At 36.8% G+C, this 26568-nt stretch overlaps 1 protein-coding gene across 4 annotated transcripts in view; it reads left to right on the plus strand.

Annotated features, from left to right (window-relative positions):
* LOC145671099 (uncharacterized) overlaps nucleotides 1–26568 on the plus strand; it is a 79161-nt gene that overhangs the window by 44958 nt on the left and 7635 nt on the right. For all 4 annotated transcript variants that reach the window (XM_081739865.1, XM_081739867.1, XM_081739863.1 and 1 more), the window contains 2 exons: nucleotides 10364–10468; nucleotides 13922–14006. In XM_081739865.1, coding sequence (XP_081595991.1) covers nucleotides 10364–10468; nucleotides 13922–14006 — 190 coding nt within the window. The remainder of the gene's footprint in view (nucleotides 1–10363; nucleotides 10469–13921; nucleotides 14007–26568) is intronic.

Below are 26568 nucleotides of genomic sequence, written 5' to 3' on the forward strand. Positions count from 1 at the left end.
ATCTTGATAAAAAAAAAAGTTTTTCCGCCGTTCTTCTATTTTAGAAAAAAAGAGGAAACAGAATGAACAGAAAATGAAATGAAATTTTTGAGTTTTACGTCCCACGATTATGCCGGCTAGGCTAAAGGAGACGGTGATGATGAACAATGAATGAAATGGTAAAATGAAGAAAGTGGGAGAACCCCGAGGAAACCCACACACACGGTGTTTGTCCACCACAAAGTTCACTTGGCGGGAGCAGGGTTTGAACCCGGGACCCCATGCACCAGAGGTGAACGCTCTACCACTGAGCCACCGCGGACCGCTGAACAGAAAATTAATAACATTATTGTCATTAATGAGATGACATTTGTGTCCGAATGTGCAGGTCGTATCCATAAGTAATTCAGTTTTTCTTGTTTCACTGTTGTGGTTGTGTTGTAAAATATGAATTATTTCCTTCCTACTATTTGGATATTCGTTAACCATTCTAACAATTACTTTTTTTTTTTTTTTTTTTTTTTTTTTTTTTTTTTTTTTTTTTGCTTAGAAGCTAAATGATTACTGTCCTCATCTTCAGAAATTAAACTTCGGTTCAATTTCTTCCTCGGAGTAAATGGCCGGGGAAGTTAAGTTCTAAACTAACCAACTCTGGGTGAAAGAGTATAATTTTGAAAGCTTGTAATCAAAGATCTGAGAAACACTCTAAATTCGTAGTTCCATATAAAGTAAAAATTGTATTATCTTAAACAAAAGTGTTACAGGGCTTCATGAAATATTGGTAAAAAAAATAGAATCATTGTATATTAGTGAATTTCGTAATACCTATTATTAGCTGCATTTTTTCTTACGTTTTTTAGTACTGAGGAGAAAGGTACTCGAGTCAGTGTAACATCTCTAGGACCGTGGTCATTTGCCTTGACTTCTTAATATTTTTAACTTCTGTTTGGAAAAATTGGAAAAGCGGTGGAAATACAGTGAGCAAGCACCCTTAAGCTTTGCTGTATAAACGTAATCAGTGCTGTTTTTTGTAAATATTCCAGTTTTAAGAATTTGAGTTTTACACAAAAGTGCACACAAGGGTTCCACTCCTCTGTAGTTCAGGTTCTGGAAAAAAAAATATATATATATATACGATCTACATGTTTCATATCATATTTCTCTTCAGTTTTGCAACTAATTTGACGAAAAAATGTCCAGCTCAGTCTTTCATATATAGGTAATTGTACATAGTTCGTGGTATAACAAATCCTTATATATGATCTCCAATTTGTTTATATTTTTAATAATTTTAGTTTCCCTGATGTTTTGATAGTTCTGTTTTATTTAGTTATAATTATTTATTGCAGTGAAAAACGAGAGCAGGTAGCAAACTCTTTATCATACTTCGTATAGTTCAGTGGTTATTTGTATAGGGAAAGTCGGGAAAAAGACAGTATGGGAATCACTTAAAAGTTTTGCAATGCGAACAAACGGAATCTTCTGAGGAAATTTCCTCTGTAAATGTTCAAAGTAATTCCTTCAGCAAGTGTACTTTTGTAGACGCTCCTTCCACAGGTCAAAAGCCCAGTGTACCTTTTGTATGGGAAAACTTTTTAAAAATTGTATTATTGTAGTTTATCTTCTAAGTGAATTTTCAGGTTCAAAAATCAACTAAGTTACAATAACAAAATTATGTGAGTATGAGAAATGATCGATTGTTCAGACATGACTAATCTCTAGAATTCTGTTTGCTTTGTGGTATGTGAGAAGGGGAATTTTCGTGTGGTAGAAGAATATTCAAGAACGCTAAAACTACAATAAACAGGGTGTCTATCGGTCACGAAAGTCACGAATGTCACGAAATCAGAAAACGGTCATGAAAGTCATGAAAAAGTCGCGTAATTTAGCTTTTGGGTCACGATCTTTTTAACTGTTCAAGTGTAAGTACAGATTGAAAAATTTGGTTCTATAATACGTCAAAATTCACCACCAAAAATGTCTATGGTCGGCTTTAGACGCTACGAAATCGCAAGCGAAATACGTTTGTATCGCATGGATAAAAATTCGGTCTAATTCGCACCCAAATTCGCTCTTGAAAATGTTAGAAAATTTAATGATTTGGTAAAGAAAAGGTCACGAAAAAGTCACGAAATTTAATTTTGAAATCTTAATAGACACCCTAATAAAGACAGTGTTGTGTACCAGTAACCGTAACAGTACTTTTGTAGCCCAATAACTGCAACTAAAGCAATCTTACAAAATAACACAACGTATGTGACTTTACATCGCTCACTTTTTTTCACATTTGTTGATGGGTTATCTTCATTGCTTCATTGAAACTTCCGTGACGAATTGGGTAGTCATCACTGGTAACATTCTTCAAAACAGTCTAGTGTCCGCCTCGATTGAATAATCCTGATTGGTTTTTGGAAGTCTGACAAGTTGTGAGACACCCATCGCGGAACCACTGATGTAAATACTAGTTCTCGTAAAATTATGTACTAACGAGGATTCAATAAATAAGGCCTCTCCTATAACTGTATAGATACGTCTAGTTCCTTGGATTGAAATAGTATCCTTTCAGCACTGAGGTTATACGAGACGGGGACCTACATTCGAACGAAATGCTTTCCCACTTGGAATCGAAACTGGGATCCCATACACCAAGAGAGCCAATGCTAGCCACCAGACCAGCGGGGACGTCTTAGGCTCCTTTGAAATGTCCTTGAAAATTATTGTATACGCTGGAGCGTCAATCCTGAAACCTAACTTCAATCGCCTGTTCAGTTTTTGCCACTCAGAGCAACACTAGAATTTTCCGCTCTTTGTGTTACCAATGACTTGTTTGTACTCAAGTAACGAAATTGTTGCTGGATTTCTCGCTTGCAGTTTTATAGGACTGTTACCTATGATAAGCATCTTAATCTCTTGTAATTTTTCTTTTTTTTAACCTTTTGGCATATTGGAATGATTCTTGTTTAGTTTTGAATCTTACATAAAAATAAAACTTTAGATGAGGGGCCGCGGTGGCTCAGTGGAAGAGCGTTCACCTCTGGTGCTTGGGGTCCCGGGTTCGATCCCAGCCCCCGCCAAGTGAACCTTGTGGTGGACAAACACCGTGTGCGTGGGTTTTCTCGGGGTTCTCCCGTTTCCTCCCACTTTCTTCATTCCACCATTTCATTCATTACTCATCATCACCGTCTCCTTTAGCCTAACCGGCATAACCGTGGGACGTAAAACTCAAAGCTGTCAAAACTTTAGGTCTCAAGTTTCAAATTGCACTATAACGGTTTTTTGATATGATGTCAAAGAATTTTGGTATATGATGGTTTCTGACTTCAAAGAATACGACCATAATAATCACTTACATGAATTCTAGGAACACTAATCCAGAACAATCTTACTAATTTTAACGCTTTTCTTTTAAACTGATTCTTATAAAAATGGGAAATTTGCGTAGGGGAGTTTTTGCTTCAAAGAATACGAGTATATGGGGTTACTTACATGAACTCAGTAACGAGAACTTAGTAGAATGTGGAGAAAAACTCAAATAATAATTGTATATAATACAGAGTGGCCCATTTTAATCTTTGCACGGAAATATCTGGAAAACGGTTGAACATAATTGAACCAAACAAAATCCCAAATAGGAATTGGCATGGGGCACGTCGAATGTTGCTGCGGGGCCCCTCAGGGCCGCTTTTCATGGGGGCCCAGGGCCCAACTTTAAAAATTTAAATGCAAACATGGAGCAGTGATACCTCGTTCGATAAATCTCCAAACACTAAACAGCGTTGTGACAAAAGATTTTTCATATTGGTCACCGTATTCAAAATGACCGCCAAGACATGGTGCCTGTATCAGATAAAATGTATACTACCACTAATATGAAAACGGTTGGAGATAATGAACGGAGTAAAAAGTGAAACAGGGAAATGGCATGGGGCACGTCGAACGTTGTTGATGCGGTGCCTCCCAGAGCCGCCCTTCATGGAGGCTCACGGCCCAACTTTAAAATTTTAAGTGGAAACATGGAGCGAGTGATACCTCGTTCGATAGATTTTTAAAAACTAAAAAGCGATGTCGCAAAACCTTTTCATATGTTTCATCGTTTTCAAAATTATCAACAAGATATGGCACCTGTATCGGATAAAACTTTCTGACGAGAGTTTGTGACTAATGTTTTTGTGTACAAAGTATTAGTATATTTAATAATTTAAGCAACACTGTTTTAATTTTCATTCTTTAGCAGTGAATATTTCAGATGGATAAACGTTTGAGGGGTTTGCTTGGAGCTTCAGTTTTCAGGCGTAAAGTTCAGGAACGTGAATTGATGCGACAAAACTTTATTTTATGACGTGCAGTTATCAAATGCACAGATCGCAGATTAGTAGGGAAAGATGTGGAAAGTCAACGGCCGTGGCAGTACAGAAGGTACCATCCCGTTATTCTTTAGTGAAAAAGAAAAAGAATTACAATCTCAGTTATAACGGGCGGAGCAGGATGCATGTCCATTTTTAACCTACCCAGTACCACCTTCTAGGGAAATTTAAGAGAGAGAATTGAGGTTCACTGAGATGTACACAGTTACATTCCCATTAACTTTCAGCGAGATTTCAGTTTTGATCCTTAGCAACGAAACGGTACATACTGATGCAGATGCCTCTCAAACATCTTGCACGCATTGCATTAAATTTTCAGGGGCGGGCAAAATGTTTGAAAGTCCCCCCCCCCAAAAAAAAAAGTATTATTACCTTTGTTTCGCATTTCAGTTGCATCCTTTTTCCATCAAATCACACTTTGTAATGTAAATAAGTGTAATCCTTCATACTGAATTTCAAGTTATTTTTGTTCATTACAGTACCAGTCAATTGTACACACAAATGTTCCAAACAAATCACACGTATTGCAAGGAGGATTCTTGTTTGAGATTGTCCCATTCATTCCCGCTTCACGCACTTACGGAGGGAGGTCAGAAAAATGATTGTCTAAGACTCTGCGTCCCAGACAGAAAATGCAGGTGGTTTACAGGCGCCTGTGAAACATGCATAAACAGGCATATTTTTACAGGCGCCTGTACATGCGCCTGAAAATGGAACACCTTCAAACGTATGAGACACGTATCGATTTATTTCAAGATCATTGAATGTTCATTTCACGAAAACAGGTAGTTTTCATGTTGATAGGGTTGCAACCTTGCAACGTGAAAAATGCGTGTAAACATGTCGAGAGTGGAAGGACATGTAAGTAACCGGCATATTCCATGCAGTTGACATATACGTTACCTCATGAGGATCTGACGGCAGCTGCTTTTCATTTAATAAAAATGTAATTGACATATTAAATACATGTGAAATACAGATGTTAGCGAATTAGTGGGCATGTGAGCGGAATATACATGTAAATTACATAAAATTTGCGTGTCACATGTGTTGGACACGCATAAGACATGTACGTTCCATGTATATATACGGCAGAAGAGGCATGTAGGTAACATGTGCATGGGAGCCATATTTAACATAGTTTGCCTGTTCATGAATTGGGTATGTATTGTATAGATCACATGCATGTTAAACGTTGATCACATGTACATGTTATATACATGAGACCTGCGTGTTACAGGTGAATTACTTCTACCTGTGACATATGTGGGAAATGTATGTTACAGGTGGATTACTAGAATGTAGGCTGCATACTTTAAGGAGTAATAGTACTATTTGACCCATCTAATCCAAGGGTCTGTGCACGTCTCTGTATATATGTGTCAGACCTTGCATATGTGCATGTCAAAGTGGAGACTTGATGTCTGGACATTACATGTTCCCTACGCCTGTAACGTGAATGTTTTACTCTAATCAACCTTGTCCATCGCATTTACCTGTTTAAGTTATTTACTCACTACACGTGTCTGTTTAATCCATTTATTGGCAGTCATGATCATTGCATGTTCCCATTCATCTGTACGTTGCCTGTATACTGCATGTAGGTGAGATCACACTTTGCATGTTACAGGCATTGTGTCCAATTCTATTCCAATGTACTATACATGTGTCAGGACCTTGCATATGTGCATGACAAACTGGAGACTTGGTGCCTGAATATTACATGTTTCCTACGCCTGTAACATTAATGGTTCACTCCAATCAACCTTGTCCATTGCATGCACATGTTTAACCCATTTATTGGCAATCATGATCATTGCATTTTCCGTTTACCTGCACATTGCCTGTACATTGCATTTAGGTGGGTTCACACTTCGCATGTACACGGAGATAATACAGGCAATTATTCAGTTGTAATCCCATGTATTATACATGTGTCAGGACCTTGCATGGTGAATGTTGAATTGGAGACTTGTGCCTTAATATTGCATGTCTCCTATGCCTATAACGTGAATGTTTAGCTCCAATTCACCTTGTTCACCACACGTATCTGTTTAATCCATTTATTGGCAATCATGATCATTGCATGTTCCCGTTCACCTGTACACTGCACGTAGGGGCATTGCACACTTCGCATGTACACGAAAATGATAAATGTAAAATAACATATTCTGCTTCATGCGTTTTCTATGCTATACGCTAATACGTGACATTTACATGTAATGCGAACGTCACACATGTATATTACGTGTTGATAAACAGGCACCTTCCTTGTACTTTTCATTCTTACTGTATTGCGAATGTTATCAACAATCCATTCAAGATACTTTACTTGCATGTGAGTGACTACGTGTACACTCCATGTTCTCATTTTAATGTACAGGCTCTGTACAACGCGTGTTTTCGTGCAAAATTTCCAACAGAAGTTCAATACTTTTTCGACATGCATATCACCTGAGGACAATGTGCCTGTAATATTTTCTTTACATGTGTTTTCGCCGAAACAGGCGCCTGTATAATGCCTGTCAAAATCTGACAGGCTTTTACAGGCAGTTCCATGTACAAAACATTGCATGTTTCCTCAAAAAATTTCATGATAGTTATGACACTTTTACTTTAATCATCTTTTCTGCTGCTGCATCATTCTCGATCCGTGGAATGATAAATACTCTGTGATTTCCTATACGAGTTTTATTCTGTTCATTTATCTGCAACCGTTTTCATATTAGTGGTACTGGACGTTTTATCTGATACAGGCGCCATGCTTTGGCGGCCAGTTTGAAAACTGTGACGAGTATGAAAAATCTTTTTCCAGAACGCTGTTTAATATTTGAAGAGATATCACTCATCCCATGTTTCCATTTAAAATTTCAAAGTTGGTCTTGAGCCGCCATGAAAGGCGGCCCTGGGGGGCACCACATCATCATCATTCGATGTGCTTCATGCCATTTTCATGTTTCACTTTTTATTCTGTTAATTATCTCCAACCGTTTCCATATTAGTGTAGCGGACGTTTTATCTGATACAGGCGGCCATTTTGAAAACGATGACGCGTATGAAAAATCTTTTGCCACAGCTTTTTGAAGATCTATCGAACGAGGCATCACTCAACCCATGTTTCCATTTAAAATTTCGATTGAGCCCTGGGGGCACCGCGACAACACCATTCGATGTGCCCCATGACATTTCCTATTTGAGGTTTTGTTCGGTTCATTTATGACCAGCCGTTTTCGAGATACTTCCGAAAGATTAAAATGGGCCTATATATACTCCATAGTTCTGGATAATCACAATAACATTTTAAAACATTTTTCTGACCAGAACAAAATGAATTATTTAATAACTATACTATTTTTGTTACAGTTTCAAGGACCTAACGTCCTCTTCATCAGGCATTGAGAAAAGACATATGACAGCAAATCTTATATCTTCCTCAGCCGTTAGGTAGCATTTTCATTTATATAATTTTAATTGTTGTTTTTATATATATAAAATTTTAAATTTGTAATATGTAACAATATCATATAATTACATTGTTAATTGTCAATTCAATTTTACAATTCTATTGATCTTTATATAAAATAAAATAACAGAAATTTGAAAATATTCAAATTGCACTAATATTCTTATGCATTTTTCTTTTCTATCACTTCTAATAATTTCTCCCATTGCTCATGTATATTTATACCACTTGTCCAGTTCATTAAGTTCTCCTCTTGTTCTTTCTTTATTCTTCTTGCTTCCTTCCACTTCCTAATAATCTTTCTTTTTTCTCTTTCTAAACCTCTAGCCCCTTCCCAATCTATCATATGTCCCGTTTCCTTCACATGTTTGTAAATAGCATTATTTTCTCTTTTCATTCTTTTCTCAATGTCTGATGAAGAGGACGTTAGGTCCTTGAAACTGTAACAAAAATAGTATAGTTATTAAATAATTCATTTTGTTCTGGTCAGAAAAATGTTTTAATATATATATATATATATATATATATATACACCCTCCATTCCAAAAGAAACCGAACTTTTGAAAACAAGTAGTACCACTAGTGCCATCTGTTGTAATATTTTACCGGTAGATGGCGTAGTCCTCATTGACAACTGGTATAAATGTCATGACATTTGGATGCACGGCAACAAAGTTATTGCGTTTCAACTGTCAGTGTGTTGTGTACATCGGTCGGAAAATGAGTTTCAAACAACGAGCTGCAATTGAGTGTTGTGTTAAACTGGGTAAAACTTTTAGTGAAACGCACCAAATGCTACAAAATGCATATGGTGATGAGCGTCTATCCCGTACGCAAGTTTACGAGTGGTTCAGGCGATTCAAATCGGGTAGAGAGACGCTGGATGATGACGAAAGATCAGGCCGTCCCAGAACCGGATTATCGGAAGAAAACATCGAAAAAGTGCGTGAATTCATCAAACATAACAAAAAATCGTCGGTGAAAGTTATTGAAATGGAATTAGGCATTCCTCAAACAACCGCATACCGCATTTTGACCGAAGTTTTGGGCCTTAAGAAGGTTAATTCGCGGTTTGTACCACACAAACTCACCGAAGACCTAAAAGTTGATCGAATTGCGCATTGAAAAGACATCGTTAAAAGTGCTCGGCAGGATCGAAACTTCTTGAAATCGATTGTAACTGGTGACGAGACATGGTGTTTTGAATATGAGCCCGAAACAAAGCGGCAAAGTGCTGAATGGAGAGCGCCGGATGAAGGAACACCCAAAAAAAGTAGCTTGGTGAAGTCAAAAGTTAAGGTGATGCTGATTTGTTTTTACGATTCAAAAGGAATTATCCACAAAGAATTTGTTCAGCCCGGCCAGTCAGTCACTGGAGAGTTTTACTTAGGCGTCATGAAGCGTTTGCTGGCAAGAATTCGTCGTATTCGGCCCGAATATCGCGAAATCGGCAGTTGGACTCTTTTGGACGATAATGCATCATCACATCGTTCGCGACTTGTAACTGAATTTTTGGTCAAAAATCACATTATTCGGTTGCATCATCCGCCCTATTCACCAGATCTCGCTCCGTGCGATTTCTGTCTGTTCCCGAAACTGCATTTGGCGATGAAAGGAAAGTGGCACGCATCGATTGATGCCATTGAGAAGGCGACGACCGCCGTCCTAAAGACCATTCCAATAAAGGACATGGAGAAGTCGTTTGACAACTTGTTGGAGCGTGCAAATATGTGTATCGATGCAGAAGGGGAATACATTGATTAATAAAAATGACTTGTTCCAAAATGTACATTGCTTTTTTGTTTTTTTAAAACGTTCGGTTTCTTTTGGAATGGAGGGTATATATATATATATATATATATATATATATATATATATATATATATATATATATAATTATAATGACTCAAAGAATCAAAATAGGTCCAGAAGGATGATAAGAAAAGAGATGAAAAAGAAAATGATTTTTAAAGAAGATTAAGGAAAGCTGATAAGTGATAAATCTTCAAGAACAAATTAAATCAAAAATTCAAAAGCTAGAGAAGATAGATTAGAGGATTGTAGATAATCAGACCAAATTACATTTGTTTATGAATGGATTCATAATGCCAGGATATTAAAGAGATTGTTAGTTTGATTTGATTTTAACGTTCCTTTCAGTAGCGAGGATGAGAGATCCAAACGAAACGAGACGGATTCAAACGAGACAAGTAGGTAGCGAGACGTGAACCTACAGCTTAATGTGGGATCCAAATTACTAAGTGAAAATTTACTAAGTCCTGGAAATTTAGGGAAAGTATTACCAGGATTTCAGTGTGAATTCTGTCTAAGGCATTAGGACAGTGGTCACAAAGTTTGTCTTGGATTCGAATCCTGCTGAAGTCATGGATATTATCCTTTCACTATTCATTTCATTATCATTTTCATCGCTCCCTTTATTCTAAAGGGCAGAGCCGTGGGACATAAAACTTAATATAATGTAAATTTTGTTTAAATTGGTTTTCCTGATTTAGTTGCCGTTTTAATCTTTTATTGTTTTACTTATTTTTTATTTCAGCCTTCGCGCATGTATTGTCAAGAAAGAGAAAATGTGGATCCTATGTGCAACATTACGCCAGTTCTCCCAGTGAAAACATACAAATCTGCTCCAGCCGTACACATCGTAAGTCAAATAAGATTTTAGTTTCCTCGCTATTAGTCAATTTTAAGATAACTTCGTGAAATTGTGTGGTTATACTATGTGCCATAAAAACCTTGGTCTGCTTTCTGTAGCATATAGTATAATCGTATAATTTTGGAAATCTTTAGTAAAAATATTACATGAACATATATATCCATTGTCCTGTATAATGTGTGCTTTTGTATGTAAAAAGCTCATGTAATGTTATCAGCAATTTTCCCACGTAATTGAATCCTATCATGACAACACAGACCTATGCAAGGAAACTTTCCCGGCAGTGGTAAACATAGTTGCAGCGGTCCTTGGTATCGCTCTCACGGCATCAGCGCCCGAATATGACCAGTGAAATAGATGTATGCTTCATTCATGTGACGATTTGTCTGCCATTTGGACCTCGACAGATTTTCCAAACATTTCATGCATTTACTTACGGACGTACCTCAGTTAAATCAAATGGCTGGGTTCAAAGTTGAAGGTGCCAAATTGAACTACTTGTCCATCGCGCTTAGAGTCGGTGGATTTTCTTGGCATGCTAATCGGCGAATCGCCTGCAGCTGTATTATTTTCCTTCCTGATTCTTTTTGCCACGGGCTCCTGGTTAGGATTACAAATTAGATTCTTGGGCTTTCGACATTTATGCCCATATTAGCCCATCGCATATGAGAGATGACGTTCCTTGGCGATAACACTACACGAGGAGGTGGGAAAAATAAGGAAGCGGCCTGGGACAGATGTTAGGTGCCATTCCGGCGTTTGCCTGGTGTGAATGATGAAAACCTTACTCAGGATGACTTGTCTGAAAAAGCTTTTACACTTTTTCGTCTGAGTTCCCACCAGGGATCAAACCCAGGAACGCTCGCACCAAAGGCGAGAATGTTAGCGACTACGCTACGTTGTGTCAAAGGACTCCTGACTTGTGTAACAGGCCACACTAACTTTCACAGTAGGATATGATCAAGGGAGGGGCTAAACCATAGTTTGTTGCTTTATCCAGTGTAAAGAAAGTAGGATTAAAGCCCATCTTATCCAGCGTATACTTGAGCGTCAAGCGGGGGGGGGGGGGAGCTATAGCCCTCCCCTTGGATCCGCGCATATATATGAAAAATGAGCATGGAGAAGGACCATGACATTACACTTTCCAGTAACGGTTTAAGTTAGGCGCAATTTGACGATATTCGCCGCCCTACACTACTTCTCATAATAGCATCATTCTCCCAGATTTCAATGATGTTCCTAATTCAATCCGATATAAACCGATGAGTGTGCAGTTTGCTTTCATGCATTATTATTCATGTAGGAATTTCATTGCAGTAATCTGTAGTTGTGAAATTGAGCTAAATTGAGTTGAAAGTAGCTAAATTGAGTTGGTGGATGCCACATTTGAGATTTATTTTCCTTTCAAGAAAATAGGTAGACCTTTGTTAGGAAAAATCATGGAAGCAGTTCCGAAAGATCTATAGAATCCTATAATGAAAGAGCTTAATAGACTATTTTATAATCAAGAGGTATTTTGGTTAGTTCAACTACTGGTTATTATGAAGTAGGTTTTAGCTGAAAATATAATGAAAACTTCGGTATTAGTTGCAAATAGAAAGAAATCAATTTGGTATATACATACCTTGTTTTGCTTGTGTTCCAATTTCCGATATTCGCTGTCTCAATGATCTCGACTGGGAGGATTACACTTCGAGCAAAATAAATCTAAGTCGAAAAAAGATATAGTACCATTTTAAATTAGGAATTTGTGTACTTTGCGAAGTTCTTAAAAAGATAAACATGTAAGAGATACTTTATTTCGACGCTTTTTGGTGATACTGACACACATACCTGTGTATAGAAATTTAGTACTATTTATTAACGATGTACCATTGAAAAGAACCGTATAGCTCTTATTTAATGTTTGTTGGTCCCTTCTCCCTTTTTTCTTTAATGGTTTCAAAATATTGCAGAAATAAAAGAACAGTAAAATATATATAACAAAAACGTAATCGTACTAGCGCAACACGCATTAAGTTGGGGTCGTAATATTTTCATTATAGACTGAAATAAGAATTACAAATTCCTATAATGATTCTGGAAATGCTCGAGGTAAATACCTGAAACTAATAAACAGAAAAAGAACTGAAATTAAGAATATTGTTACAATTCTTGATTCCTAACTACGAGGGTGATTCAGAAAGTAATGTCTCCAAGGTGATAACCTTTGTGTTTGACAGATATCACCACAAGTATCTGTGGAAAGCTTGCAGTGTCAGCTACAAATGGTGGCATCATTTTTCAACATAGTCCCCATTACGGGCAACACACTTACGCCAACGCGAAACAGTTTTTCATTCTGTCGTCGAAGAATTGTGGTGGCTGCTGACAACACCTTGCGAACTGCTGCTTCCACCTCCGCATTGCAACTATAGAGTTGGCCTTTCAGGTGATCCTTAAATTTGGAGAAGAGCCAATAGTCGCAGGGCGCAGATTATAGAGAGAATGAAGCAGAATGTTTATAACATTTTGCCAGCAGATGGGACAACTTTGAATTTTTTTGGCGGAGAATATGACGTTTGTTGGTACTCTATCGACTGACACTTCGTTTCCGGGTCGTAATGGTGTATCCACGAATCGTCGCCAGTGATGAATGTTCCTGGGTGCACAACCTTCCGCAGTCAGAAATTCAATGGCAGCCCGCTGTTTCAACCGGACGTCACCATTGGATGCCATGGATTGCTCCATTACTGTGGAACAAGAAGAGATAGGAAAGTGAAACAAGTGACATTCTATAGCTTAAAGATCAGTGCATTAATGATAAACAGTTCAATATGTTTCCAATACTATTGGCCAAGTAGTGGGCTTGGCATTACTTTCTGAATCACGCTCGTATTTTTGGAATGTCATCGTTGGTTAGTTACGTAAATTTAATCAATTGTAACAACTCCATTCCAAGGAACTGCCGTAGATTTTCGAAAGTACACACAAATATATATTTAAGCCTAGAATCCAAGAAGACACGTATAAAACATCACATACTATTTCAACTGTTTAATAAATTAGTGGTTGCAGGTCCAAGTGCGATAGTATACCTTACCTGCTCAAGTTTTTTGGAAGTGAAAGCATAAAGTCACTAGGAAAAAGTACACTGGCACTGAAACAATAGTATGCGCAAATACAAGATTGTGTTTGAAGAAAATATAATTTTTGTTTCATTGCATTGTAATTACTTGTATGCCTAAACAATATCTTAGATAGCATATTGTCTTTGACTTTCTCTTAACTGTTTACTGATTCACTAAGGTAAATCAAAGCTATGAACTATCATTTTACTTTACTCTGCTGATTAATATATATATATATATTCCATTTTATTATGGGGTAGATGTTCTGTTTAACAGATGTAGATAAGTTTTAACTTCATAAGTATACTTATAAACATTTGTTCACTTTCAGAGTGGTCTTCCCAAAAAGCTACCACCATTTGGGAAAAGTAAACAGTTAATACATTCTCCGTCTGCTTTAGTAATGAAACATAAAGGTAAGTTGTGGAATTCATAGTTTTTCATATTACAAATTGAGTTTCATGTGACAATAGAGTGAATGGAATGTATATTATCAAACGTATTAACCTTTTTTTGGGGTATATATATATATATATATATATATATATATATATATATATATATATTTATTTATTTATTTATTTATTTATTTATAAGGAAATACTGTAAGTTCCAATATTTCGGATACTTGATTGAGTTCCCATTGTTAAGAATCGTAGAGGCTTAAAACATACGCAGAGACAGAATCTTCACATTCTTACAGCTTTATCTTTAGTGGAAATGTTCATTTAAGAAAAGGGGGTGGTTTTAATCTAGTAGCGTATTTTGGGGTCCTACCCTGTTTATACGTTCTTTTTTGTAATTGTTTTGTATAAGTGCATTTATTACGAAAAGAACTTAACAATTTATGTCTTTCCAAGTAATTAAGAGTTTATTTTATGCACTCCTTGACGCATCCTCAGTTATTAATAAATGCACAATTCAAACCAAGTACAGGGGGCGCAGTGGCTCAGTAGTAGAGCGTTCACCTCCGGTGCTTGGGGTCCCTGGTTCGCTCCCAGCTCGCGCCGTGTGGACTTTGTGGTGGATAAACACCGTGCTCCTGGGTTTTCTCGGGGTTCTCCCGTTTTTTCCCACGTTCTTCATTCCACCATTTCACTCATCTCTCATCATCACTGTCTCCTTTAGCCTAACCGGCATAACCGTGGGACGTAAAACTTTATTTCATTTTATTTTTTCAAACCAAGTACAATATTGGCAAATCGTGTATGCATGTGTATCTTGTAAATTTGTAAATGTCAAAATCCACCAAAACTTACACACAGAAATTTCGATGTAATCAAAGAAATTTGTAATATAGATTTATTCGAGGACAATTCAGAAAGAAAAAAGTTATCAGTGACACACAGATACAGAATTATTATACACGTTAGAGAAGTACAACATTACTTTTCAACACATTCGTCATTCAAATTGAGGCACTTGTCTGAACGTTTTACAAGGTTTGAAATTCCTCCTGGGAAAAAAAATCTCCCGTCTGGAAATGAAGCCCGCTAAGAGCATTGCCGAAGCGGTGCAACGCAGTCCAGTTTCACGTGCCTAAAGATAGATCAGAAAGTTCAGATATCGTGAACAGACAGATTTCACGGATATCTTTGTCAGTTTCGTGCACAAGTTCATTGCTGACTAGATTGGCGCCCACTTCTTGCCTCATCGTGCACGTCAGCTTTAAACATGCAACAGCATTTACGTACGACGCCTTTATTCATGACGTTTGGTTCGTAAATACCACACAGTTCGCGATGAATCACAGCTGCCGAAAGTTTCCACACTCAAAAATCATATTACCGCACGCAGTTCATATTTGGCGGGATGTACGTGGGTTTTCTCGGGGTTCTCCCGCTTTCTTCATTCCACCATTTCATTCATTTCTCATCATCACCGTCTCCTTTGGCCTAGCCGGCATAACCATGGGACTGAAAACTCAGATTTTATTTATTGATTCATATTTAGCGCGTTTTCCTATTGGAGTATTCATTTTCAGTTGTTATAGCGGACAAGTGAACTGCAACACAACCTTTGCCTTCCACTGCTCACTGTCTACTGAACTGTTGCACACAGCGCCAAAGGACGACGTCGCTTTTCCAGGCCATTTCTTGCACATGCGTAAACTTTTTTTTTTTTTTAATTGCTTTTGTTTTTACCACAAAATTCAAATTAATGAAAGTAGGTAAACAGAAATTGTGCTGTTTAATATTTGTAGACTGAATATAAAATCCGTGCTAAGTGCCAAAAATGGAAAAGTTCAGTTTAATGTAAAAATGTGGCCTATGTGCCTAACACTACTCAGTGAAAAGCTGGCTAACAAATATTCATTGTGAAAGTAGTTCAAATAATACCCAGAAGAATGCGCGTGCATGTATTTTTAATCAGTTCTGAAGGAACATCTGGGCTATTTATTCAATATTTTCGTTTTGGTACTTAGCAGTGATTTCATATTCAATCTAAATTTGTTGGTATAATTTGAGATTATGGTATCCCATTCTTTATTCAAATTCTGTTTTTCAGGGTTTAATTTTTGATTTTTGTTCTTAATGAAAAATACTTTGATTTCAAATCTTGAAATACCGTATTCCATTATATATTAAAGAAACAACCGGATTTTTTACACACCAAATCCTCTGTAGGGTGCCTTCCATTTCAATTCTGGCAGACCATGCACCATCACTATCTCAGATATTGTTGAAACTTTTATTTATAAAAACTTTACATGTTTTTAAGAGACCCATATTTTTTGTTTCGTCGAAAAAAAAATCCCGCCAAGTAATGAACCATGAAAGACGGGGAGTACAATTTGTGAATTGTAGAAAATATGTAAGATGGTCAACCTCGAAGCCTCAACATTCAGCTATAGAGACAGGTAGAGTTATAATTCTTGTTGTGGTATGTACATAGGGATATAAATAAACTATTTTATTATAGTTTGGTTTGCTTATCCGTATTTTTTTGTACATAAATTAACAAATGAACGTCAGTTTATCTGAAAAGTCGAAGTTCGCGAAGTTTTTTTTCAAGCACTTTCGGTTTGAATTTTAAAATTCTGCTTTCGGTTTGAATTTTAAAATTCTGCTTTCACAGTTGGTAAGAACCAGTAATTCGCTTTCCCCCAAAACATTTTGTATCGCTCCTGTTGCAACCATTTTGTCACAAAAAATTCGAGAAATTGTCAAATTTTCAAAAATCTCCATTTTCTCGAAAACACCATATTTTAAAATTCTGAAATTTTGTCAGATGGTTCAACTTTACACGAATAATAAACACACCAAATACCATTCTCGACCAATGCTCCATGAATTAACTACAGTCTTTTAAAGTTAGCGAAGTTTCGTTGATTTTGATGTCTCATTTGGCAACACTGGAAAGAATAAAAGTGCAACAATTTGATGATGTTTGTGGTTCACATTCATTAAATAAAGAACAGAAGTTTTTCCTATGTTCAATTATGTTGAGATCTGGAGATTTGGCGGGCCAGGGGAGGTGTTGAACTTTATCCCGATGTTCCTCAAACCACGCTGCAACAACGCCAGCTGTGTGAATGGGTACACTATCATCCTGGAAGATGGCGTCATTGTCCGGGAAGAACATCCGGACCATAGGATGCAAGTGGTCTCCTAAAATTGCGACATAATCGTTGGCAGTGATTTCGTCCGCTAAGTGTGACCACAGGACCCAATGCAAAACCATGATATTGCGGCCAACAGCATCACCGAGCCACCTCATGTTTCACAGTTAGGCGGAGACACTGCAGATCATAAGCTTCTTTGGGAGTTCTCCACACATAAACACGGCCCGTGGTTGGGAATAGGATGAAGGATGACTCTTCCGACCATATCACACGTTTCCAGTCCTCAACGGTCCAAGTTGCAAGTTCGCGGCACCATTTGCGGCGTGCGAAAGCGTTATGGTCCCTGATGAGCGGTTTGGCCCGTGCAACACGACCCCGTAAATTCATGTCATTTAATTCGCGGCTTACTGTGATTGTCGAAACAGGGTGGGGGAGGTGCTGATTGAGTTCCTCCGTGACTTGCTCCGCAGTGGCACGACGGTTCTGCGTGACAATGCGCTTTAATACCCGGTGTGACCTGTCACTCATGATTTTCTTTCGCCCACTGTTCCGCTTCCCCGATGTAATTTTCCCGTGTGTTGTGTAGGCCATCACCACCTTCGATACTGTCCCATGCGACACACCTAACACAGTAGCCACTGCCGTCACACTCACTCCACATAACCGCGCACCAACAATTTGCCGTCTTTGAAAATCTGAGAGGTCTCCCATTTTACACTACCTCCGTCTGCTGCAGCCACTGGATACTGCTGTTCCACTGCGCCTGACGTAGTATGGAGACCGACCTAACACACCACCACCAGCGGTCCGGCGCGGACTGTCAACCCATACATCTGACGTGTTGCCAACTACAATTGTTTCCGTTTTTCTGATCACCATCTGTATATATATATATATCGCCTAAGTTGAAATGGAAGGCACCGTAGATGTGAATTCAGCCTTTTCTGAATAAAGAAATAAATTTGAATATAAAGAAACGATACCCCTTTCCTCCTTAGAAGCGAAGTTTCGAAAACGCGGAAATGCACGTATTTCTTTGTTTTTAATGGAGAGTCTCGTTTCCATTCCGGAGACGTTGAATGGCCTTCACGCTCCCCTGATTTATAACTATACGATTATTTTTTTCTATGAGTTGTTTGAAGGATATAGTGTACTCCCACCGACGTCAAACTATAAAGGAATAGCGTTCATAATCATCGTTATTATTATTACTATTATTATTTTAGATCATTTACAATAATTCCCTGTAAAATTGACTACACTGATTCAAATGATCAGGAAGAAGTCGTTGGCCTACTTGAATTTTAAAAGGACAGGTCCTTAAATACTCATAGAATGCGTCGAGTGGTTCTAGGAATTACATGTAAGGCAGTTGATTGGCGACGGACAGAACCGATGAGGACTAAGCTAAAAATCTCTGCGTATATGTTGAACCGGGATATTTGTAATGTCAGTGCAATCAAAATGCAATTCTAAGGGTGGGGGGAAAAAGAGGTCCAAAATGTATGCCAAAATAGAGATCTCACGAATTCTCGCGTTAGAGTTTTGAAACTTGAAATATGAAGTTCTTAAATGGACGTGCCCAGCGTTTCAGAAAATTCCGCTTCTATCGGGGTGGAGAGAAGGGGACATTCTCTATAGTATTTTTCTCAATATTTAAAAACGATATCTATGTTGCTTCTTTTCACTACCACAGGAAAGCATTGAACTGTTCCAGTTGAATTTTGGAAAGTAGTTAGTTACACTCGAGCCGAGCTGAGATTTTATAATTTCATTTCAATTCAAATACGTATTCTGAGGGAGAGAAAATTGGTTCAGTCATACCTTTCATATATTTTGCATAAATCTATTTTTCTCTTGCTAATATTTCAGCTAGTTTTTCAGCATTGCTTTCTGATAAAGGTTACACATCATAGTGTTGTAATTTTGTTTAGGAAATACGTATATATGCTAGCGACATTTCCTAGAAGTGTTTAACTTTTCGCCCCTACACAAAACATTCTTTCAGGTGACTGACAAGTATGTCTGAAAAAATACATCAATGTAGCTTCTTTGTTCTCGTTATAGTAAGTGGACCTTTTCCCTCACAACTTTGCCCTTATTAGCATGATTATTTTGTGAATTTGTGTTAATTTTCTTTACATTTTTTTATTGTTTACTAGTTCGCGTTTCCCTTTTTAAATTTTTGTTGATGGTATGGATTTCAGTGTCTTCTCTAAGCAGCATTGACAGATGGTTACTCTCCTTATCATTATGTCATAATTTCAAATATTCCACCAATTTAAGTGAATGATTTTGAAGCAAATGTTACTCATTAGTAAAAACAAAAAAAAATACCCCACCGTAGATCGAACCTGGATCTACTGCTTTGTAAGCGAGAACATGAACCACTTGTTCACGAAAAAGTTGAATCTATTACCAGTAAATAATCGTTATATATTGTAGAATTATGTGTGCAGTTGCAAGTCTCAATTAAGTCAAGGTACAGAAGAAATGGATGCAATTAGGCATCTCTATAAGAGCTTTTTCTGTTGGCTGTGACTATTCAAGACTAGCATCTGTAGTACCCACTTTAAGCTGGCGACACATCGATATCTCTGTGACACTTCTTTCCACGCATTAAGAACTAGCTCCCATAGCTTGGCAGTACTCCTTGGTGGATTATCAGACCAATTTTCGTGTCTTGTAACTTCTGCCCATAGATTTTCCATTGGATTTAGGTCGTATGCTCTAGGAACCCAGTCGACTAATTTAGGAAAAAGAAAAGTATTTTCAAAATATCTTGGAAAAGATCAATTAAAGGACCTTTTTTTAGTCTTCAGTATAAAAAAAAACTTCGGATAGCTTTTTCTTACACATATTTTACTAACTGAAATGCACGTTCTTCGCAGGAAAAGGAAAACTATGGAAAATATTTGAAAGCTATATTTAAACTCCTTCGCCCTCTTGGGATATGCATTTCAATCGAAGTATAAAATCCCAGGTGGACGGACCCAAGTATTAAGTACGCCCATATTCAAATATTCATTTTAAACGGTTATCTCACTTTGGCCATTTTCTGAATACAAAATGGGAAATCAAAATACGGACATAGAAATTGCCCACTTTCTTTTGTAGAAGCGAAAGCTTCGAGAAAACTGGAACACGTGTCAGCTTATTTAGTATATTTTCCAAACTTAAGGGGCTAGTAAGATACTCTATTTTTCACACACATTTTGAACTTTCTCTCCCTAAGAGCATTCAATAAATGTGACATTATAAAACGACGGATAAAAATTAATTTCAAGTGATGTAGCAGTTTTCCCATGATACAGATAGCATCGATTTGAATGTGTAGAAGTTTTATCAAATCACTCCCCTTCCCCCTGTAAACGTGGAATTCCCAGATAAACTGGAACAAGTATTAGTTTATTTTTAAATAATGAGTTTATACACCGAGTTCCATTTCCTAGCTTGAAGAGCTCCTGTAAAATTTTACTTTTTGCATTAATTTTGAAGTCACTCTTCCCCTTTGAGTACTTATTTTACTAAAATTGACATGACAAACACCCCACCTGAACCATGTGCTAATACAATTCAAAAATATATTTCAAACATTACTCGTATCCCCATGATTGAGATAGACAACTTTGGTATTTTTGATGTATGGATAAAAAAGGAAATAAATACAGGTATAATCATAAACTACTACAGTGGCAATAAGTCAATTTCGAGAAAGTTCAGTATGTCAGTATGTGAGCTTACCGACGATAGAGTAAACAAATTAATTTTTTTCCTGCAGAGACCTAATTTCCTATAATAATAATAATAATAATAATAATAATAATAATTTTCTGGTTTAATTTTATTTTTTTTTTCTTTCTTTTCCTTTTCGGCCATATTTCTGGACACTGTATACAGCTTAACTTATTTTGATTAAAGTCCTAGTTGTCTTTTCCTCCGGATCACCACGACTGTTGGTTCATGGCTGAGGGTAATTTTTAAGATTTAAAAGTTCATGTGAATCACAATTACTAGCAGGAGTTACTTGGTTTGTGTCCCAAGGCTACTACTAATTAATTTTTTAAAGTTCTTACCAACAATGGCCTAGGCATCAACTAGATAAACGTAAATGATAAAAATGAAAATAACAAAGGAAGAAAACTTTATTATAAAATGTGAAGAAGCAAATATAACACTGACACTGTCTTGCTCAGAATACACAGGAGACAGAAGGTTAGCAGGATAGTGACAAATGTGGGAGACCGAGAAAATTCAGGGAATTTGAAATGATAGGGAATAATCAGAGAATTCTTCTAAGTCAGGGAGTTTCGATTTACTAAGAATGAGATTTAAAAACTTGTAAAATGAAAATTTTAAGACTACTTCAGATGTGCTTGAATGCTTGTTTTTAATTGACAGCTTCAAATTAGGAAATTGTCTGTTTTCCACTAACGTTATGTAACAAACTAACATTCTGTATTTGTGCGCATTGTCTTTTGCTTTTACTTGTGCAGTGAAATATCATATTGGTGAATTCGATTTTTATCTGAACTTCGTGTCCAGCAATAAGTGAGGATAGCGTGTCACACAAATGAAGGATTTTGGAATACAGTTACTTGTATTTGAGTTTCTGTGTTTTCATTGTAACATATTTTAATTCGCAGATGTTTATTTCCGAAGTTCAAAAAAGCAACTGATTAAGTTGCACATCAGTGTGTATGCATTAGGTCAATACTCAGTGGATAACCAAACTAACTTTATCGGACTCTTGATCTTCAAATATGGTATAAGTCTGTAGATACTAAAATGTACTTTTTATTTGTGCTTATAATGTTATATTTATTATACATATATAGGTATATATTTAACAGTTTTCCATCAATAGTTATATATTTGCAATGATTTAATTATGATTTGCCTCGTAAGTTTTAAAAAAAAAGCATTGTTTATTATTATTTTAAAATTATGACATTAAAAATGATAAAACAATTTGTGAATAATATTTTGCTACATGAGTTCAAATAAAGTTTCCATCTCTTTCTCTCTCTCTCTCTCTCTCTCTCTCTCTCTCTCTCTCTCTCTCTCTCTCTCTCCCCAATCATTCTTTGAGCCAAATTTTTGTATACTTTCTTAATGCCAACATGAAAAATTCAAAGTTTTATAAAACTAATTTTGTGCACCCATGGGGACACCCATGCTAGTACCCCTCTCCAAAAATATGTAGCAAAGACTAGATTTCTTTATTTAGCAATTCGCACTGAAATGAAAGACAAGAAGAAAAAGGGACGGTCAGAATTTGCTATTCAAGTTTTCGTAAGATGATAATTTGTTTCTAGTATACTATCGAACATACCTTTACTGTAGAAAACAAATCGTAAATGGGATCTATCTCATGTTCCTATGTTGCTGTTTCGTATCTTGTTTTTCACCAAAATCCTTAGGTTTTGGAAACAAACAGGTTCCTTCTTACTGGCGATTCGTTATCACGTTCTACATTGATTTAAGGAAGCTGATCCAAGCGATAGATCATATTTCAGACTGTAGGTTTGAAATAATGTGCATGTTGATATATATTTAAATCGGTGTGTAGTTGGTAGAGCGAGATTTGTATTTGTGTATAAAACACCAAGTGGGCAGGTTTTCTCGAGGTTCTCGTTTCTCCCCTATTCACATTCCTTTCGTTCTTAAATCAGTAACTCAGTAATTACTGTCTCATTCATGGAACGTTAAACTAATGTTTTAATGTGAAGTATATATAAATGTTAAATAACACAGATCTGCAAAAATAAAACAATGCTAAGCTGTTTCGGTTTAGTTAACTGATTCGTATGTGTTGGGGTGCGCTGAATCCAGGAATGACAACCGTTTTGTCCTGGACGTCTGGGTTTCGAACAAACTGGTGGTCATTGTTGAACAAAAATATGAATACATATGCGATTTACAGAAACACCATTAACAGCGTAACACAAATTAATGTACAGAAACACGCGCACACGAGAACACAAAAAAGTAATACCACCCTCAATCAGATTCCTTTGAAATCGTCTTTTTTAAAAGGTCAAACTTCGTTTGGAGCTTGTCCTTTTGTAGGTGGCTGCCGGAAGATCCCTAAACAACATCCAGCAGTAGTTTGCTATCATCGCAACACTCCCGTTCCCCTGATACCGCCGTTCCATTTCTTTGATATCTTGATGAAAACGCACTTCTGCTCTTCACTCATTGCTCCCACATTGTCAGGAAAATAGTCAAGGTGGGAGTTGAGAAAATGGACTTTCAAGCTCATGGAGCAACCAAACTTTCAGAACGCGTGCAACATTTTTTCCACCATTTCCTTGTCCTGTGGGTCCTTTCGGTTTCCCCAAAACGTTTTGATGACCACAGTAAAGGCAACCCAAGCCTCTTTTTGAGTTGGAGTCATTGAACTGATGAAGTCTTTGTTGGATATGAGTTTTTTAATATCGAGGCCAACAAAAACACGCGTACTCGTAGTATTTGAGCAACAAACAGTGTCGCCAAAATTACTTACCCACGTTTTACAAATCTAAGATGTAATCTTACTAAATTCGTTTTATGAACAGATTTATTGTTTTTGGTTTTTCTTTGTAATCTCGTACTCTCATTCATGACACATTACGATATGTGTCCGTGATCCCCATCCAGACCAATATACATGTATTTTCATGTTTCGGGGAGTACCAATGCATTTGCAATGTAGCGATTTCCAGCTACCTGTTTGACCACGTTAATTTCGATTGTGCAAAAACTTGACGTCCCAGGAAGAAACGGTGGTCATTTTCGACTTCAGTGCACCCAGAAGCGTAAAAATCAGCTAAACTTATGCAAACAGCTTTTTGGTTGCAGACCTGTGTAATTAGTCGTTTGTCAATCTTAAGGCGCCTTTGAGTATTGTGAGACTACAAATTTGCAATGATTGACTTCTTTCACTCGTGTAAGTAATCTTCCAAAACACGATTGTATTTTTCTCAATCTTTTCTACTCGCTTTCTGGCATGGAAATTTAGTTTACTGTAGCTGTATTAGTATTAGTTACTGGAAAATAGAATTTTAATATCCAAATATGTGAACCTAATAGTGGACAGAATGTAATAAAAACGAGGAATTCCAAATGAATACATATCAACCTGAATGAGTGTATACGCTTTATTATCGTGTTTCATTGTTTACGTATTTCAGTTTAGCATTTTCATTCCTTATCTTTAGAAATTTAACAATGCTTAAACGCCTAGACTAAACACAAAAACTGGCCATTCCCAAAAAAGGAAAAGTAGAAAATATAAGTCGATTTGATTGCAATAGATCAATGTGGCTTACGTTGTAGAAGAAAAATGTTTAATACAATCGTCAGCTACAGGCTTTCATTTACGGCAGCATATTGTTTTATAGGAAGGCGGTAGAGAAACTGAGGGACATAGTTTCCTACTGTTTAGAAGGGGTGTTCCAAGTTGCAGGGCAGGATTAAAGTGAAGAAGAGTGTTCATATTTGTTGTATCCAGTGTTCATGTGCAGATAACAAGCATGTCAATTTTTAAGTATTCAAAGACTACGTTCAGTCCTTCCTGATTGTTAGATAACTCTTTACCATGAATGCGGAAAGTACCAAGTATCAAATCTTTTGCTTGCTACAATGTTTGTCGGAGCATCTTTCCGCTGAGACTGCAAACGGTATCAAATTACATGAATGGTAAAAAGCATATGAATATGGCCAAAAAATCAATTTCAGTATTAAGAACAGTTAAGCCTCTGAATCAAGAAAATAAGCCAATACCTTCCAAGTTGGAGTTTCATCCTATTTTACCTCATCTGTACAGAACTTAAAGGTTTCTTGTGGTGATGCCTGCTCAAGTATGATTTCCAGGAGTTTGAGGATGAAACCAAGTAGTTTATAGGGATTCTTAGTAAAAGATAACATTATAAAAGCAGAATTATGATGATGTATTCAAAGTATGACATAAATCAGTGCGCACTGCTGCTAAAGGCGTAAAAGTATCACTCATGTTCCTAGACCGTGAGATTGCTGGGAAAATACAGCTTCAATGACAAAATATCATACATTTTAGTTTGAGTTGTTATACTTTAGAAGTGAATTAATTCAGTTGTTGGAGACATAAATGTACGAATCTGGAGTTCCGTGAAAGGACAGGTGTGCACGCGTTATTTGACATTGGCGTTTTTAGGGAGTTCTCACAGCTTCTGACCTTCAAAGAGACACTTTCACCCTTGAACTTGAAAAAGATTATTCAAATTTCAATGGATGGCTATAATGTAAACTTTACATTTGTGCATATCGTAGATATAAAGACGTCGCCAAATGATCCTGTAATACTTGCTAGGAAGTTGTTGAATATTTACTTTGCATGGAGTATTAAGACTACAATTGAGGTAACGTATTGAGGAATCATTGAATTGCTAAGAGCTCTGTATAATCCAAGGAGTTTATTCAACGTGCCAGGAAAGATATTCCCAGCTGTTTGAGCTATCAGATCGCGTCAGGTATGTTGGTAAAGTCTTATTTCTAAACTTACGCTTCTTTTAAAAATCACTTTCTTCAAAAGTAGAACTTTTTCTTAGCATTTGACTTACGTTTCTCTCAGTTCATTTCTTTAGAAACTTTAGTCGGCTGATAGAAATGATGCAAAAGTTTGTAAAATCAGAAGTGTTTAGTTCTTCTAGTTCATGTGTACAGATTGCTGTGGAAAATGAAGAAAAATCTTCCTCTGAAAAACGTTGAAATTTATTTTGCTACATGTACTACCTTTAAGAAATATTAACCAATAACTTGGGTATTTTGGATTTGTGCCAAAAGTGCAGAAAACGTCTACAGAAATTTATATGATTCATTATCATCTTGTGGCAGCCCTGAGAAAGTATTCATAAGGAAATGCCCATACTAGTTTTGCATGATCAACAAATCAACAAAGAGAACAAGACATGAAACTGAAAGAAGCTGGTCAAGAAATTAAAAACTATTCTGAACGAACTTGAAGCTAAGAAAATTAAAACAATGGGAGATATGCGCAATGTTAATGAGGAAATAAAGCGTTTGAAGAAGGGTAATGAATTATATGATTCTATTAATGTTTTCCCCTAAAGATATGTTAACCCCTTGCACTGAAATGATGAGTCTAGCTCGTCATGGCCTCCCGGTGCCAAATCGCACAATGATTAGCAGGGCCCGGATCTTGTAGACAAGTCAACTTTTTTCTGTTACGCATAGGACAAGGCAAGTTCAGATAAAAACGTTTTCCATCAACTCTAGGTTCTAAAAATATAATTTTTTAGGGTCAACATTTGGTCACTTTTTGCCGTTTTGAAGCTTTAGATCAATTTTTAATATTTTAAGGTAACTTGGGTCACTTATGGTCTTTTTATTATTTTTCTTCTACATAAGGAAATCTTAAAATGAAAACTGTT

The sequence above is a fragment of the Thermobia domestica genome, chromosome 15 (assembly GCF_964235325.1).
Source record: "Thermobia domestica chromosome 15, izTheDome1.hap1.1, whole genome shotgun sequence".
NCBI lineage: Eukaryota > Metazoa > Arthropoda > Insecta > Zygentoma > Lepismatidae > Thermobia > Thermobia domestica.